Source organism: Theobroma cacao, chromosome 7 (genome assembly GCF_000208745.1).
Source record: "Theobroma cacao cultivar B97-61/B2 chromosome 7, Criollo_cocoa_genome_V2, whole genome shotgun sequence".
Lineage (NCBI taxonomy): Eukaryota > Viridiplantae > Streptophyta > Magnoliopsida > Malvales > Malvaceae > Theobroma > Theobroma cacao.
The window spans coordinates 6820319-6836186 of record NC_030856.1 but is presented as its reverse complement, the minus strand read 5'-3'; the positions used below and the strand labels follow the sequence as shown (position 1 = coordinate 6836186).

Below are 15868 nucleotides of genomic sequence, written 5' to 3'. Positions count from 1 at the left end.
AATTTTCATACCTAAAAAGTAAAATTCGAATCCACCTTCCTCCAATTAAAAAAAAAAAAAACCCATTGAAGTCAAGTCAATAACCATATTTGCACAATTCATTAATCATCCTCTGCAACCAGCTAATTCTTAAAAAGTTATTGTCTGTAGTAAAAAATATACTGGGAGCAGAACCGGCAGCATAATATGGGGATAACATAAAACATATTTCACATTAGCTGCAAAATACAATTAAAAATAACCAGAGGTAACACAATAAATAGATTATGTCATTTTATTAGAGAAGTGAGAGAATATGTCATTTTATTAATTATCTTAACTTTTACATATTTTTAAAGAGAAATGATATAAATAGTTGAGAATTAATAAGATGTGGGAAATGAGAGAAAATAGATGTGGGAACTCAATTATTAGCAAACCATTAAAATACCACAATCATAACTGAAACAAACTTCAAGCTTACAGAATGATGTTTAACAAATTGTTCTCCCTTTATATGCCATCTTTAACCAATTGATCAGCTACACCATTAGCACTCCTCAAAGTGTGGATAATTTTTCAATTTTATGTCTTTCTTTTGAGAGATATAATAATTAATAATAAAAAATGTTATGTTTTATTTCGTAAGTACCATTTTTTTTGGACATTTAATCAAATAAACTGGTTTCTTTGGTGCTTATTCGTCCAAGGGGCCAATACTTACTGAAAGCTCTTATATTTACAACATACTGAAAGCTCGTATACTCACAAGATAGTAAAAGAGTTTATTCTGTTGTTTTTCTGGAGATTCAAGACAGAATCACTGTTATAGAGCTATGAAAGAATTTCCTACTTACTATTTGAACCGATACGCCGGTGATTAAAATATGCAATATAAACTTGAAATCTCAGGCTTTAATCGTAGTTTAAGAGTACGATGAGATTTATGAAAAGGAAGAGAGTTACTTTTGCTTATGTAATTTGATATTGTAATAAATTTTATAAATAAGAACACTTGTTTTTGACCTTTAGATATGTCAATAAAAATGAGTAAGAAATGATAACATTGCTCTCTAAGAATTCTCTCCAATATGCAAGTGGTAAATTTTCTCACTGTGGAAGGGTGCAAGTGGAAATATGTCCTACCACAATTTTGACAATTTCTATATATATTGAAAAAGAAACATCATCTTTTCCACATATAATTCAAAATGTTCCTTTCACAAGCTCCACTTCTACATAGCGTCATGGGAAACACTCGGTTCATTGTGGCTCTTATGGTGGTGGTGGTGGTGGTGGTGCTGCCTAATTTTGGGGTTTCATTCTCTATCAAATCCGCAACAACCAACATCAGCACAGACCAGTTGGCTCTTCTTGCACTAAAAGCCCGTGTCAACAGTGATCTTCTGGCTACCAACTGGTCAACTGCTACCTCTATTTGCAATTGGGTTGGTGTCACTTGCGGATCTCGACACCACAGAGTCACTTCTTTGAATCTATTTGGCATGAACCTCTTTGGCACCATACCACCAGACATGGGAAATCTGTCTTTTGTTGCTTTCCTTGACATTGGAAACAACAGTTTTCATGGTTCGTTGCCTATCGCGTTGGCTAATTTGCGTCGGCTGAAACATCTAATTCTGCGTTACAACAATTTCAACGGGGAAATCCCATCTTGGTTTGGTTCCTTCCCTAAACTTCAAAACTTGAGTTTGGACGGTAATAACTTTGTGGGAGCTATCCCAACTTCTTTGTGCTCTTTGTCAAAACTACAGGTCTTGAGCTTGCAGAACAACAATTTGCAAGGACATATCCCAGTGGAAATTGGAAACCTTTCTAGCTTGAGATTTTTAGATTTAAGTTCTAATCAGCTTTCAGGCTCCATACCGTCCTCAATCTTCAGCATATCTTCATTGCTAGAGATTTATCTTACCCAAAATCAACTAATTGGTTCCATACCTTCAATCCCACTCAACATGTCTTCCTTGCAAAACATTGCTTTAACATTTAATAACCTTACTGGTCATATCTCATCAGATATGTTTGATCGTTTACCTAAATTAAAAGGGCTTCACTTGAGTTTTAACCACCTTTCTGGTCCAATTCCAATGAATTTATTCAAGTGTCCAGAGTTAAAAGTTTTATCTTTATCTTATAATCATTTCGAGGGAACTACACCGAAAGAAATAGGAAATTTGACTATGCTGGAGACCCTGTATCTTGGAGAGAACAACCTCAAAGGTAAAAAATATATATATATATATATTGGGACGCATTTTTAGCATATTTCTAGTCCTTTCTTTTTCACAATAGCAAAGCCGTTTTCTTTTTTTTTTTTTTCTCTTTTTGGGCCTACAATATTTTTGTTCTTTTTTTATTGGGTTTGTTTAACACTATCACATTTTTGCATTCTAGTAATTCTTTTAATTCCTTATACTTTTTCTATTAAATTCACTGCGATCACTTTTAAGTTTATGTATATTCTATCCTTTTTCTTTTATATGTAAAGTTAAGATTAAGAAACACACTTTAATGAACATGCACCATACATTACTTTATAGTGAAACGACAAAATGTAAAATTTCTTATTGAAAAATAATAATTGCTCTAATTATATTGCATCAACTAATAATCGTAACAAATAGTTTATATTTTACCTCTTTTTCGGCTTACGATACCATTTGGATTTTCCACATCTTTCTTTTCTATATTTTTCTGGTTTTTGGTAATAGTGTCACACGCTTTATTTAATCTCATTGTTTTTCATTTAAATTAATTTTTACCATTGGTCTTCACTTTTTGTAATTCCTTTTTCTTTTGTTCACGAATCTTTCAACCAAAAATTGAAATATACTATCTACTTATCTATGTTGATGGTTTAGAATTTTTTTTTAATTTATTTGCATTATATTATGTAAATTATATTGCTTTGTATTATCTAAATTCTAAACTTTCTTTGGTAATTTTAATTGTTCCATTTGACAAACAAGTAGGCCGTATAAGTTGTTGTTCAATTTGAAATTAATCAAGGGATCAATTTTATTATGCAGGTGAAATTCCACAACAGATTGGTAACCTAACGCTTCTAAAAAGACTTGATTTTTCCACTAATAAATTGACAGGTAATAGTTATATTTTTTCTCATGTATGTTCAGTTTCTATATAGCTGCAACTGTTGTAAATATTTGAATAATATTATTTACAGATCCTAATGGTTTGACTCTTTGTTATATATATCTATAATATAAAATATAAAAATAGAAATGTGTGTAAAATTTTTATCATTAATTTTGTTATTTTGTTATTAACAAATCCAAATAAATAATTAAAGAAAACAAATCCAAAGAAATATTGTGATCCATTTTTAGCATACTAGAGTATACGCGTGCGATGCACTCATGTGATATAGGTAAAACAATGTTTGTTCAAATATACCTACATTTCAATAATCATATAATGCTCACTTTACATAAGCAATCATGAAGTTGTTTGTCAACTGAGATGTGTATAGAAAAGGTTAAAAGTTACATAATTTTGTAAGTAGTAGTCTATTTTAAGAGTTGTGAATGTAGGCTACAATATACAATATAGGAACACATACAATACATGATAAGTACCTAACATTTCAACAACCTTAACATTTGGTCTCTGTATAGCTTATTTTCCAATAGTGACAATAAGCATTTCATCTTTTATAAAACCGTGAAAGAATAAAAAAAGGAAAAAAACTAAACTCAATTTCACAAAGGTTCAAGTAGATTGTTGTCTACAATAGAGAAGAATAACCACACACTTAATCAAATGAGATAAAAAGAAAGAAAAATTTAAAAACTTACTTGAAAAGTTTCTGATTTCGGTATGGAAACAATAATATTATAACAATAAAAATAACAAAGAATCCAAATAATAAAAGCCTAAATAAACAAATCAAATGAGATAAAAAGAAAAGAAAATTAGAAACTTACATAAAAGTTTTTGGTTTCTGTATGGAAGCAATAACATTATAAAAAATAATAAAAAACCTAAATAATAAAAACTGGATAAACAGAAAATCATGGAATTAATTTTTAATTAATTATTTTTATTCTTATAATTTTTTAAACTAACTTTATAAATTTGAATTAATGCATAAATTAAAATTAAATGAATAAAATAAATAATTAAAAGGTAAAACAATGGGCAAGGAAATAAGAAGGAGAAAAAAAGAAAAAAAAAAAGAAAGAGAAGACATTTTATCTCTATCTAATCTGTTCAATTAATTAAAAAATCACAAATTTAAATTTATATTTATTTTTCTTCTCTTTGTTTATACCCTTAACTCTCTCTCATGCTTTATCTCTCCTCTCTCTTCTCTCCTCACCCCATCCTCTCATTCTTTCTCCATATTCTTCCTCTAACCAAGAGAGAAAGCAAGAGAACACTCCAATGGAGAGAAGAAAATTTTGGACCCATAGCATTAGGAAAAGACGGAAATGCCATCACCTCCAAAAACACAAAAACCATAAAAAAAAACCTTTCCTCTTTAGAAAAAAACAAGCATGTCCCAAGGGCTCATTTGGCCATACCGCATGGCCAATGACTAGACCCTCAATTGTCCTTTGGGACAACTTTTAATGTAGGTAGATTTCTAGTTCATTCTTTTTTTCTATTGGTTTTTTCGTTTAACAATGTCACATTTTGCAATTTCGTAATTTTTTTAATTCGTTATTATATTTTCTATTAAATTCAATATGATTATTTTTTAGTTTATGTTTATTTTATCCTTTTGCTTTTAGATGTAAAGTATAAGATTTGATGTTAGTCAAGACTGATTTTCCACTAATACATTATTTAAATAAACTTGTCTAAACTGGCATGACTCTTCCTCCTCTCTCTCTCTCTCTCTCTCTCTCTCCTNGTTAGTCAAGACTGATTTTCCACTAATACATTATTTAAATAAACTTGTCTAAACTGGCATGACTCTTCCTCCTCTCTCTCTCTCTCTCTCTCTCTCCTCTGCTCCTCCCCTTCTTTCGCCGACTTGTCAATCTCCTCCCCCCTATCCGTCATCCCTCCCTGTCTTCCAAAGTCCCATGCCTCCCTTTTCTCTTAGGCACACAAATGGACAAAATAAGATGAAAATGCCCTTAAATTTTGTAAATTTCCCTATGATTATATTGCGTCAACCAAAATTATAACAAATCGTTTCCCAAAGTGCAAGATTATAAAGGAGTTTTAACCACCTTTATGATCCAATTCCAATGAATTTATTCAAGTGCCAAGAGTTAAAAGATTTATCCTAATTTTTAATCATTTTGAGAGAACAATACCGAAAGAAATAGAAAATTTAACTATGCTCAAGCTTTTGTATCTTGGAGAAAACAACCTCAAAGGTAAAAAATAAATATATATTGGGACGCATTTATGGCATATTCCTAGCCCTTTTTTTCTCACAATATTTTAGTTTTTTTATTGAGTTTCTTTTTCTTTTAACACTGCCACATTTCTGCAATTAGTAATTCCTTTTAATTACTTATTTTTTCTTCTATTAAATTCGCTGCAACCATTTTTAAGTTTATGTATATTTTTTCTTTTTTCTTTTGTATGTAAAGTTAAGATTGAGAAAACACACTTTAGTGAACATGCACTATATATTATTTTACAATGAAACGAAAAAATGTAAAATTTTTTATTAAAAAAGAATAATTGCTCTAACTATATTGCATCAACTAATAATCATAACAAATAGTTTATATTTTACCTCTTTTTGGGCTTATGATATCATTTGGATTTTCCACATCTTTCTTTTCTATATTTTTCTAGTTTTTGGTAATAGTGTCACACTCTTTATTTAATCTCATTATTTTTTATTTAAATTAAAATTTCCCATTGATTTTCACCTTTTTTAATTCCTTTTTCTATTATATTCAAGAGTTTTATTTCTGTTCTGTTCATGAATTATTTTAACAAAAAATTCAAATATATTATCTACTTATCTATGTTCCTTTTTTTTTTTCAATTTTTCAATTTTTTTTGAAAGGTAGTGAATTAGTAGTACCGATGATAGGTACAAAGGAGTACACAAAAGTTGGCTTGAATAGCCTTCCCTATGCTCCTCAAAATCTGCAAGTGAATGCAAGAAAGGAAGAGCTAAATTATCATCAACTCTTTCCCACTATACACCCTAATGTAAATGAAAATTTATATCCCTATGCTATACTAAAACTAGCTTTCCTCTGTTGCCTGCTTCTCACATACATTACCAATGATCCACATCAGATCTCCCTGTCTACGTATGCCTGTTTTGGCCAAGCTAACAGCCATTTCGTATAAATATAGAGGAACCTTTGTAATGCTCCACATAGAAAGTTTGACTTTTAGCCCTTCAATCTTCATGATGATCCTCCTATGTTTCCATGGGATGTTGTGGGTGCTCCTCACCCATGAAACGAGGTTAGAGGAGTCACTTTCAAAGACTACCCTATGGGAGTTAGCCCATTTCAAAGTTGCCATCACTTGAAAGCCCTTCGAAAGAGCCAACAATTCAGTTGTATTTGAATCCATGACTCCCATTGACATTGAGAAAAGAAGAAAGATGCTACTTTTTTTGTCTGTTAAAACCCCTCTTATCCTTGCTTCACCATGGCTTCCACTAACAGTCATGTCAACATTGAGCTTAAGGCTTCCCGGAAGTGGTTCTTACCAAGCACTTAATCTCTTTGTCTATTTCTTTTCTTGAGGGCTCAAACCAAGATTTGGGCTTCTAATCACATCTAAGAGAGAAAGGTTGAGCTTTGGCCGTTTGGCCTTTACCCGCCATCCCAATCTCAACTTGATTGTATAAAAAATAATAGAGCTGTTCCACTCATTGCCTTTAAACATAGCCTCATTTCATGCTAACCATATGGGCCCTGCAATAGTATAAAAAACCATTCTAAACACCTTCCCATTTTTCATCCATTCACTCATCTCACTCTAGGATTGAAAGCAAATAATAGGATCATCATGCATAACCTATTTGACATTCCAAAAGTCACAGCACCAGTATCACAATTTCCAAGTTTCAGGGTATAAAAAAATGGTTAATGGTCTCATTACATGTTTTGCACAGTAGGCAGTACATGGCCTTTTATTTGATAACGCCTCTGTGAGCCAGCTCTTGTCTTATCGCTAATCTCCCTTTAAAAAGCTACCAACATAAAGCTTCAACTTTATGGGGTGCCAATCCTTCCTAAAGTCATTTCCACACCTCAAAACTTGAGTGATTAAATAGTAAAACAGCTCGGCAAAAAGACTTAGAGTTATAGATGCCACTTGTGCTATGTTTCCAAATCAGCTTGTCTTGGAAGTCCCTATGTAGCACCTGGTCTGAGAGTAAAAACATGAAGGCATCCTGTTGTTCTTCTTGCCATCCAAGCACATTTCTTCTCAAATTAATGGTCCCCTCCCACCTTTAATTATCCCATTTACTGAAATCTTCAATCACACCATTTTTATCAACAGCCAAAGAAAAAATTCTCTAGAATTTGTTGCACACAACAACTGCCAGTATCCATCGCTCCCTCCAAAAATTAATCCTTTTGCCATTACCAACCAAGATTCCCATTCCATCACAAGTGATTCTCGCCATATCAAAGTTATCCTCAAGTGGCTTGATTATGTTTTTTTATAGTACGAAAGTCTTCTTGAGTTAGCATTTGATGGCATCAGTGTGTGAGAAGCATACTCATTTTTGTTGGTGATCAGCTTTCTCTAGAAAACACTCGTTTCATTACTGAACCGCTAGAGCCATTTATTAAAGAGGGCTCAATTCTTAACATAGAGATCAACGAGGGCAATTTTACCTAAGTCATGGTACAGGCATGTTGATTCCCAACTAACATAGTGAATCTTTCTCCTTTCAATTGTACCACCCCATAAGAAGTGTCTTTGAATTCTTAACTCTGACTGGCATTACAAATATTGACATAAAAAATACTGGTAGGGTATTAAGAACTATCCACAACAAAGTTATTCTTCCTTTAAAAGAAAGGGACTTTGTTTTCCACACCGAGAGTCTTGCCTCTACTTTGTCAACAATTGACTTCCACATCTTAATCGAGTTTGTAGTGGTGCCAAGGGGTAATCCCAAGTAAGTCGTAGGCCATTGATTTGCTTTGCTAGCAATCTTACTTGCCCAATCCATTGTAATTTCATGATCAAGACTAATGCCATACAAACAACTCTTCTGGAAGTTAATCTTGGGTTTGGAAACTATCTAGAAGCACCTCAGCAAATGTTTAGCATTTATAAGGCCATGCAAATAAGGTTTACATAGGATTACAATGTCATCAGCAAATTGTAAATGAGAGACAACCATCCAGTTTCTGCGAATTTCCACTCCCTAGCATAGTCCCGTACTGATAGCTTTGTGCATAAGCACATTAAAAGCTTTCGTTACACAATTAAATAGGAAAGGTGAAAGCAGACAGCCTTAGCATAGTCCTCTTCGCATTCAAAATTGATTTGATTGGTTGCAGTTAACCAAAACCGATATGGATGCTAAAGAGAAACACTCCTTAACCCATTTTTTCCATCGGATGCCAAATCCCATTTTTCCCAAAATGAAGTCAAGAAACTCCCAATCCACAGAATCATACACCATTTTGAAATCAACCTTGAATAACAGTCCATCGTCGCCTCTTTTCTTAGGAAATCGATGACCTCACTTGTAATAAGGTGCAATTAAGAAGTTGTCAACCAATAACAAAAGCAAACTAATTTTCACCAATAACCTCGTTAATCACCAATTTCAACTTGTTGGCGAGCGTTTTGGCTATTATTTTGTAGAGACTGCTTATGAGACTTATTGGTTTGCAATCATTAATGGAGGTTAGACTACTACACTTGGGTATGAGCGTGATAAACAACGTGCTTACCTTGCTGTCCAGAGAAGCTGTATGATAAAAATCCTTGACTATCTTCATGATCTCCCCTTTGAGAGTTTTCCATTGCTTCTTGAAGAAACCCATACTAAACCCACCTGGCCCTGGAGCTCGACTACTATCACAGTTGATGATGGAATTCCAAATTTCCTATTCAATAAAAGGCTTTTCCAAAGCTTTTTTTGAGTTGTCTTTGAGCACCCTAAAATCACCCCTTAGATCGCTCAATGATGCATTTTCCTTTTTTCCATACAAAGATTGAAAATGGCTCCTAACTTCTATCTTAGGGCTTGAGGATCCTCACTGCCCTTCATCTGAACACAAGAAAATTTATTGTGTTTCTTCTTTTCCTTGCTAAGGTGATATTGTGGAAAAATCTCATATTTCTATCGCCTTTGAGATGCATTTCACCTTGGATTTTTGCCACCAACTTCTCTCTTTGGCTCTTAGTGCTTCCCACAATTCGATTTTCAATTTTATAATTTTCTTCATAATCTCACCGGTGTCTCCATAATTTTGCTATTCCAACTCAAGATTGTGAATTTCTGCTTCAAGTCTACTGATATTTTGTCTACCGACCCCCAAAAATGTTAAGTTACCAATATTCAATGCACTTATTTGTTTCCCTCAATCTATACTAGACATCACCTCTGCACCCTCTAACAATAGTTGCCTCCTTCCATGCTCTCTCAAACATTGGTTGGAATGTGTCTTTGTCTAACCAATGGTTGAAAAGGCGAAATGGCTTTGGACCCCAATTCTTCTCTTCCATGGTGAGTGCAACAGGGTTGTGGTCCGATATAGATCGTGGTAGGCACAATTGTTGGATGATGTGATAGGCTTCCATAATTTTAATCAAGAGTAAAAACCGATCAAGTCTATTATAGGACATGACTTCCCTGTGACTCTCCCATATGAACTTTCCCCCGGATATGGGTAAGTCAACTAAACCGCAATCCTCTATAAATTCCACAAAGCTCTCCATAACTCTTTCATTAGTGGTGACCTCAAATTTTTCTTCACTGTTTTTAACCACACTAAATTCCCCTCAAATGCACTAAGAAGCATTTTCTTCACTTATTATCCTCCTCAAATCATCCCAGAAGTTCTATCTATCAGAATTAACATTAGGACCATACACATTGCCTATCCCACACCCAATATTGAGTTCATTTACTTGTCCCACAATAACAATGTATCCTCTGTCAACAATTACCTTTTCAACAATAAAAAAGTCCTTATCTCAACATAGCAGCAAACCTCAAAGCTCCCAATTGCAAGAGATATCACCACCCAAGCCTTTTATTTCCCCAAAAGCTCTCAATAGTTTTCTGCTTCAATTCTTAGCATTTTGTTTCCTAAACCAAAAGGAATTTGAAACTATGTGCAACCACCAAACTTCTAAGGGCCCTATTCTTTTCTGGTTTACCTATATGTTTAACGTCCTAAGTAATAGACAACATTATAGACTCATAAAAATAACCCAAGCAAGAACACATACCATTCAAAAACTGTCGTCTTTTTCTCTCTACAATTCCTCTAACTCCACAGCAACGAAAATTCTTATCATGGTCTACATGTCTTGTTAATGAACCATCCCCAGCTAAATTCCCACTTTGTAGGTTACCTATGCTTTTTTCATTATCATTGCATTTTGGTGTTGGATGTCTTCATTGGTGATTCGGTTTCCCAAGAAATTATCTTGTTCCATCCCTCTTTGCTCTACATTGATCTGTTCTTTGATTAGGCATGGGGCGTCTAGTTCACTTTCTCTGGTCCTTTGTCTATTTGATGTTCTAAGTTTTTTATCCTTACCCCTAATTCCTATTCTCACAACTCTTGTGTAGCTGGCCTCTATCGACTTTTTCTCAATCTTATCCTCTTCTCTCTGATCTTCCCCATTCTATTCAATCTTTCTCATGGTTCATTTTTTGTGGATATTGTAACTTTTGTACCTAATCTTTAAAGGATTTGAATGCTTGCACATCTGTTGTCCATATACCTTCTATTGCCTATCGCTAAATTTGACAACGCTTTGCCCTCCAAGTTCATCATCCCTTGCTTCCTTAGTAGTTCACTGTCTTCTAATCTCTTGCCTTCCTCATGATTTTTCCTTTGAGTCAAAGCCCTACCTTTAGTCAATTCCTTTAAGCTTGGTATTAGTTCCACCTCATTCCCCACAAGGCTCGCCTTGATTCCCCATAACTTCTAATCTTCTATATATAGTTCAAGCTCGTTCTTCCTCCTTTTACTAGTATTACTTATCTCTTCATTCTTGACCTAAAGCTTAATCTTGAATTTGGGCTTTTCCCCTCTAAAAGCAACCCCATTTTGTTGTGATGGCCTACTATATTTTAGTGGCCTATCCAAAGCTAGATAGCTTTCTTGATTTAATGTCTCGTGATCCATCATTTTCCTTATCACATTCTCAGTGTTAACTTTTCTTGACACCTTTTTTCTGAGGATAGGTGATTTGAATTTGAATTTGAAGTGGTTAAAAGAATTTTTTGCCCTCAGTACACTTCTTCTTCTAACTACCTCTATTACTCTCATTCTCTGACCATCTCCATCGTTGTGGTTTCGACCACAAGATTTAAGACTTTTTGATCTCTTTATATCCTGCACATCCATCACTCTTTTCCTTTTGTCCTCCTTTCTTATCATGAAAGAAATCGTCTGGTCATTGATTTTCAAATGTGTCATTTGCGAGACCTTCTAATCTTTCTCTATCTCAATCAATATCCTGGCATAGTCAAATCTCTCACAATGAATGGTTGGTCCATCAAGTTGAACACCACTTCCCCATTCTCTAACAATCGCATTAAAAATATTCCTATGCCATAAATGCAGCGAGATGCCTTCAATAATGAACCATGACCTGACCATGTTCGCTTTTTGTGATGTCTTGACTTTGTTAACAACTTTAGTGTGCCTACAGAGCTTCTCTCGATCCATTCCATATCAATCTTCAAAATTCCACAAATAACTCTCTTATAGTTTGGGTTTTTTCATTCTCATAAGTAGTGTTCCTTCCATTCATCTCCCCTGACACCGTTTTCTATCCTTTCTTAAACATCAAGGCATCTCTGTACATTCTCTTCTCCTCTTTAGTTTGCTAAGCTTTGTTTAATGTATTTCTATGTAAGAGTTCCTTTTCCCATCTTCATTTTTTGGATTGCCACTCATAATCAACTTCTTTAACTTTCAGAGTGCCTCATTCTGTTTTTCTACCACTCCCATATTTTATAGTGCTTTGCATCTCCTCAATGTAGCATATCTAACAAACACAAATTTATAGTTCTTACCTCAAGATGATTTGCTTCTACTTCCTAGGTCAAGGTTAACAACCACTTCAAACTTGTCGAACCATTTCTTCACTTCCCGCCATGACACTATGGAAATGGTATTGTCCACAAAGATTGTGAAAAGTTTGCTTCTCCATTCTTCAAGTCCTGATGTTTCATTCTTCCTTTGTTGGATGTCCATCTTCTCAAATTGTTCCCTCCTCCTCATTGTGTTATTTGTCATCCTTTCTCCTTCCCTAGCCCTCAATATTTAGTTGATGGTTTAATGTTTCAACTTTTCTAATATAATTTCGTTATATTATATAAATTGAAAAGGAAAATAATAAATTAGCCACAAAGTGCAAGATTATATTGCCTTGTATTATCTAAATGCTAAATTTTCTTTTATATTTTTGATTGTTCCGTTTGACAAACAAATTAACCATATAATTTGTTGCTCAATTTAAAAATAATTAATGGACTAATTTCATTATGCAAGTGAAATTCTACAATAGACTGGTAACCTAATACTTTTGAAAGTAATTTATTTGTTTCACTATTTGTTATATGTATTTATAATATAAAATATAAATATACAGACATGCGTAAAACTTTTATGATAAATTTTGTTATTTACTTCTAGATCATTGGAGAATAATCCAAATGACTCTTTTGATTTGCTGGCAGGTAAAATACCAATTGAGATAGGCAACCTACCAAAATTGGAAATTTTCAATTTTGAATCGAACAATATCTCTGGACATATCCCTCCTGGTATCTTTAATAGCTCAACTATGAGGATCATTGCACTTGATTTAAACCATCTCTCAGGTTGTCTTCCATGGAGCACAGGACTTTGGCTTCCAAAACTTGAAAGGCTTCTACTTGGTTTAAATAAGTTAAATGGAACAATACCTACCTCCATCTCTAATGCCTCTAAGTTAACAGACCTGGACTTGTCAGCTAATTCATTTTCTGGATATATTCCTAATGACCTCGGAAATCTAAGAGATCTACATTTTCTCAATCTACAGTTTAATAATTTGGCTAGCACACCTTCATCCCCAAAATTGAGCTTTCTCTCATCTTTAGCATCTTGCAAAGACTTGAGAGTCTTGCAATTTACTAATAATCCATTGATCGATGGTGAACTTCCTATCTCTATAGGAAATCTCTCTATTTCCTTACAAAAATTAGATGCTATGGATTGCAACATTGGAGGCAACATTCCTGGAGAGATTGGCAACCTAATCAACTTGATCAGCTTGAACATAGCTCACAATGAATTGATTGGATCTATTCCCACCACAATTGGAAGATTAGAAAAGTTGCAAGGTTTCTCTCTTGAAGGCAATAACTTAGAAGGATCCATTCCATCTGAGTTATGCCATCTGAAGATTTTGGGTTTCTTGTACCTCACAGGTAACAAATTTGCTGGACCAATACCAGAATGTTTGGGTGATCTCATTTCTCTTAGACATTTATATTTGGACTCCAATAAGTTTGCAAACTCAATACCCTCAACCTTCACAAGGCTTACAGATATCTTGCAACTAAACTTGTCTTCCAATTTTCTCAGTGGGGCTCTCCCAATTGACTTTGGAAAGTGGAAGGTTGCTATAATTATTGATTTTTCAGAAAATCAATTATCAAGTGAAATTCCAAAGAGCATTGGTGATCTAGAAGACCTAACTTATCTTTCATTATCCGGTAACAGATTGCAAGGATCTATACCTGAGTTATTTGGTGGGCTGACAGAGTTGAAGTTCTTAGATCTATCAAGAAATAATTTCTCTGGAATTATTCCAAAGTCCTTGCAAAAACTCTTGAATCTCGAGTATTTGAATGTCTCATTTAATAGACTTCATGGAGAAATTCCTACTGCAGGACCCTTTGCCAACTACTCGATTCAATCATTTATGGGGAATGAAGAGCTATGCGGTGCACCTCGACTGAAACTCCCACCATGCAAAACAAATTCTGCTAAACATTCAAGGAAAGCTACTAAGCTTATTGAATTTATTCTATTGCCAGTTGGCTCAACACTATTAATTCTAGCCTTAATTGTCGTTTTCTTCCAAAGTCGAAGAAAGCATTCAAAGCAAAATATTGATCGAGAAAATTCGATTGGTTTAGCAAAGTGGAGAAGAATTTCATACCAAGAGCTTTATCAAGCCACAAATGGTTTTTGTGAAAGCAAACTACTTGGTGCAGGGAGTTTTGGCTCGGTATACCAAGGTTCTCTTTCAGATGGATTGAACATTGCCATAAAAGTCTTTAATTTGGAGGTAGAAGGATCATTCAAGAGCTTTGACATTGAGTGTGAGGTCTTGCGCAACATTCGCCATCGAAATTTAGTCAAAATCATTAGTAGTTGCTGCAATGTTGATTTTAAAGCCTTGGTGCTTGAATTCATGCCTAGTGGAAGCCTCGAGAAGTGGTTGTATTCTCATAACTATTTTCTTGATATCTTGCATAGGTTGAACATTATGATTGATGTGGCATCTGCATTAGAATACCTCCATCATGGTCAGACCATCCCTATGGCCCATTGTGATTTAAAACCAAGCAATGTTTTATTAGATGAAGATATGGTTGCACATTTAGGTGATTTTGGCATTGCAAAGCTGTTAGGTGAAGAGGATTCAACGGTACAAACCCTAACACTAGCAACGATTGGGTATATGGCACCAGGTAATGCTTAAACTTTAGACTTTTTCTTTATCTATTACGATAATTCATGTAAAATCATTGCATACTTTGACGATGGTTTTATTGACTTACATGTAGAATACGGAACACAAGGAATTGTTTCCATAAAAAGCGACGTGTACAGTTTTGGTATTCTTCTAATTGAAACCTTAACAAGAAAGAAGCCCACGGATGTAATGTTTGTTGGAGAAATGAGCTTAAAACATTGGTTGACTAAGTCGTTACCATTTGCATTAACTCAAGTTATAGATGCCAATTTGCTAATCAGTAGCAAGGAGCGAGAACATTTTGCCATAAAGGATTGTGCATTGTCTATTTTACAATTGGCTTTAGAATGTTCAGAAGAGTTGCCAGAAGAGAGGATTGACATGAAAATCGTTGTTGCTAAGCTGAAGAAGATCAAAATCAAGTTTTTGAAGGATTCAAACAAAAGGGCTTGATGAAAATACCATCATGTTGATGACATTTCCATTGGATTCCTTTTAATCCCAAATCGAGAAAATGAAGTTTGAGTGCAGGTTCAACGTATCAATGTCAAGATGCTTTTATTTTACCCAATAATTGGTTGTTTCCTTTTTCTTTATTTTGGAGGTGAGTACCTGCCTTGATTTTCTTTTCTTCGCAAGCCGGTTGCTTTAAGATGTTATCTTTAATTTATTGAACTTTCATAATTGTCTTTAGTTTTATGTTATGCTATGATAATCCAGTCCAAATAAATTTATTATTGTACTATATAGATCTATTTTATGGGTGTATGACTTTTGGTTTATTTAAAAGTGTATTTTATATTATAATATATATCAAAAGTTATTTAATTTAATTATAATTTTTATTTGTAAATATAATCTCCTAAAGAAAAACTAATAGAGATATAAGATTTAGTTTATATTGCTTATATTTCTGAACTTAACTTTACAAATATAACTTAACTTTTATAGGTGTCCAAAAATTAGGTTTTTTTTTTTTAAATTATGTATTTCGTTAACTTGT

General features: G+C 33.8%; 1 protein-coding gene across 1 annotated transcript; it reads left to right on the top strand.

The window, feature by feature from the left end:
- LOC108660466 (probable LRR receptor-like serine/threonine-protein kinase At3g47570) lies at window positions 1227-15318 on the top strand. The gene is made up of 4 exons (XM_018124278.1): window positions 1227-2220; window positions 3030-3101; window positions 12854-14860; window positions 14957-15318. The coding sequence occupies exons 1-4, from the start codon at window positions 1227-1229 to the stop codon at window positions 15316-15318; spliced, it is 3435 nt and encodes a 1144-aa protein (XP_017979767.1).

Coding starts and splice junctions, on each gene's coding strand:
- LOC108660466 (XM_018124278.1), top strand. CDS start 1,227: ATGGGAAACACTCGGTTCATTGTGGCTCTTATGGTGGTGGTGGTGGTG. Junction 2,221..3,029: donor TGGAGAGAACAACCTCAAAG/GTAAAAAATATA, acceptor TTTATTATGCAG/GTGAAATTCCACAACAGATT. Junction 3,102..12,853: donor TTCCACTAATAAATTGACAG/GTAATAGTTATA, acceptor ATTTGCTGGCAG/GTAAAATACCAATTGAGATA.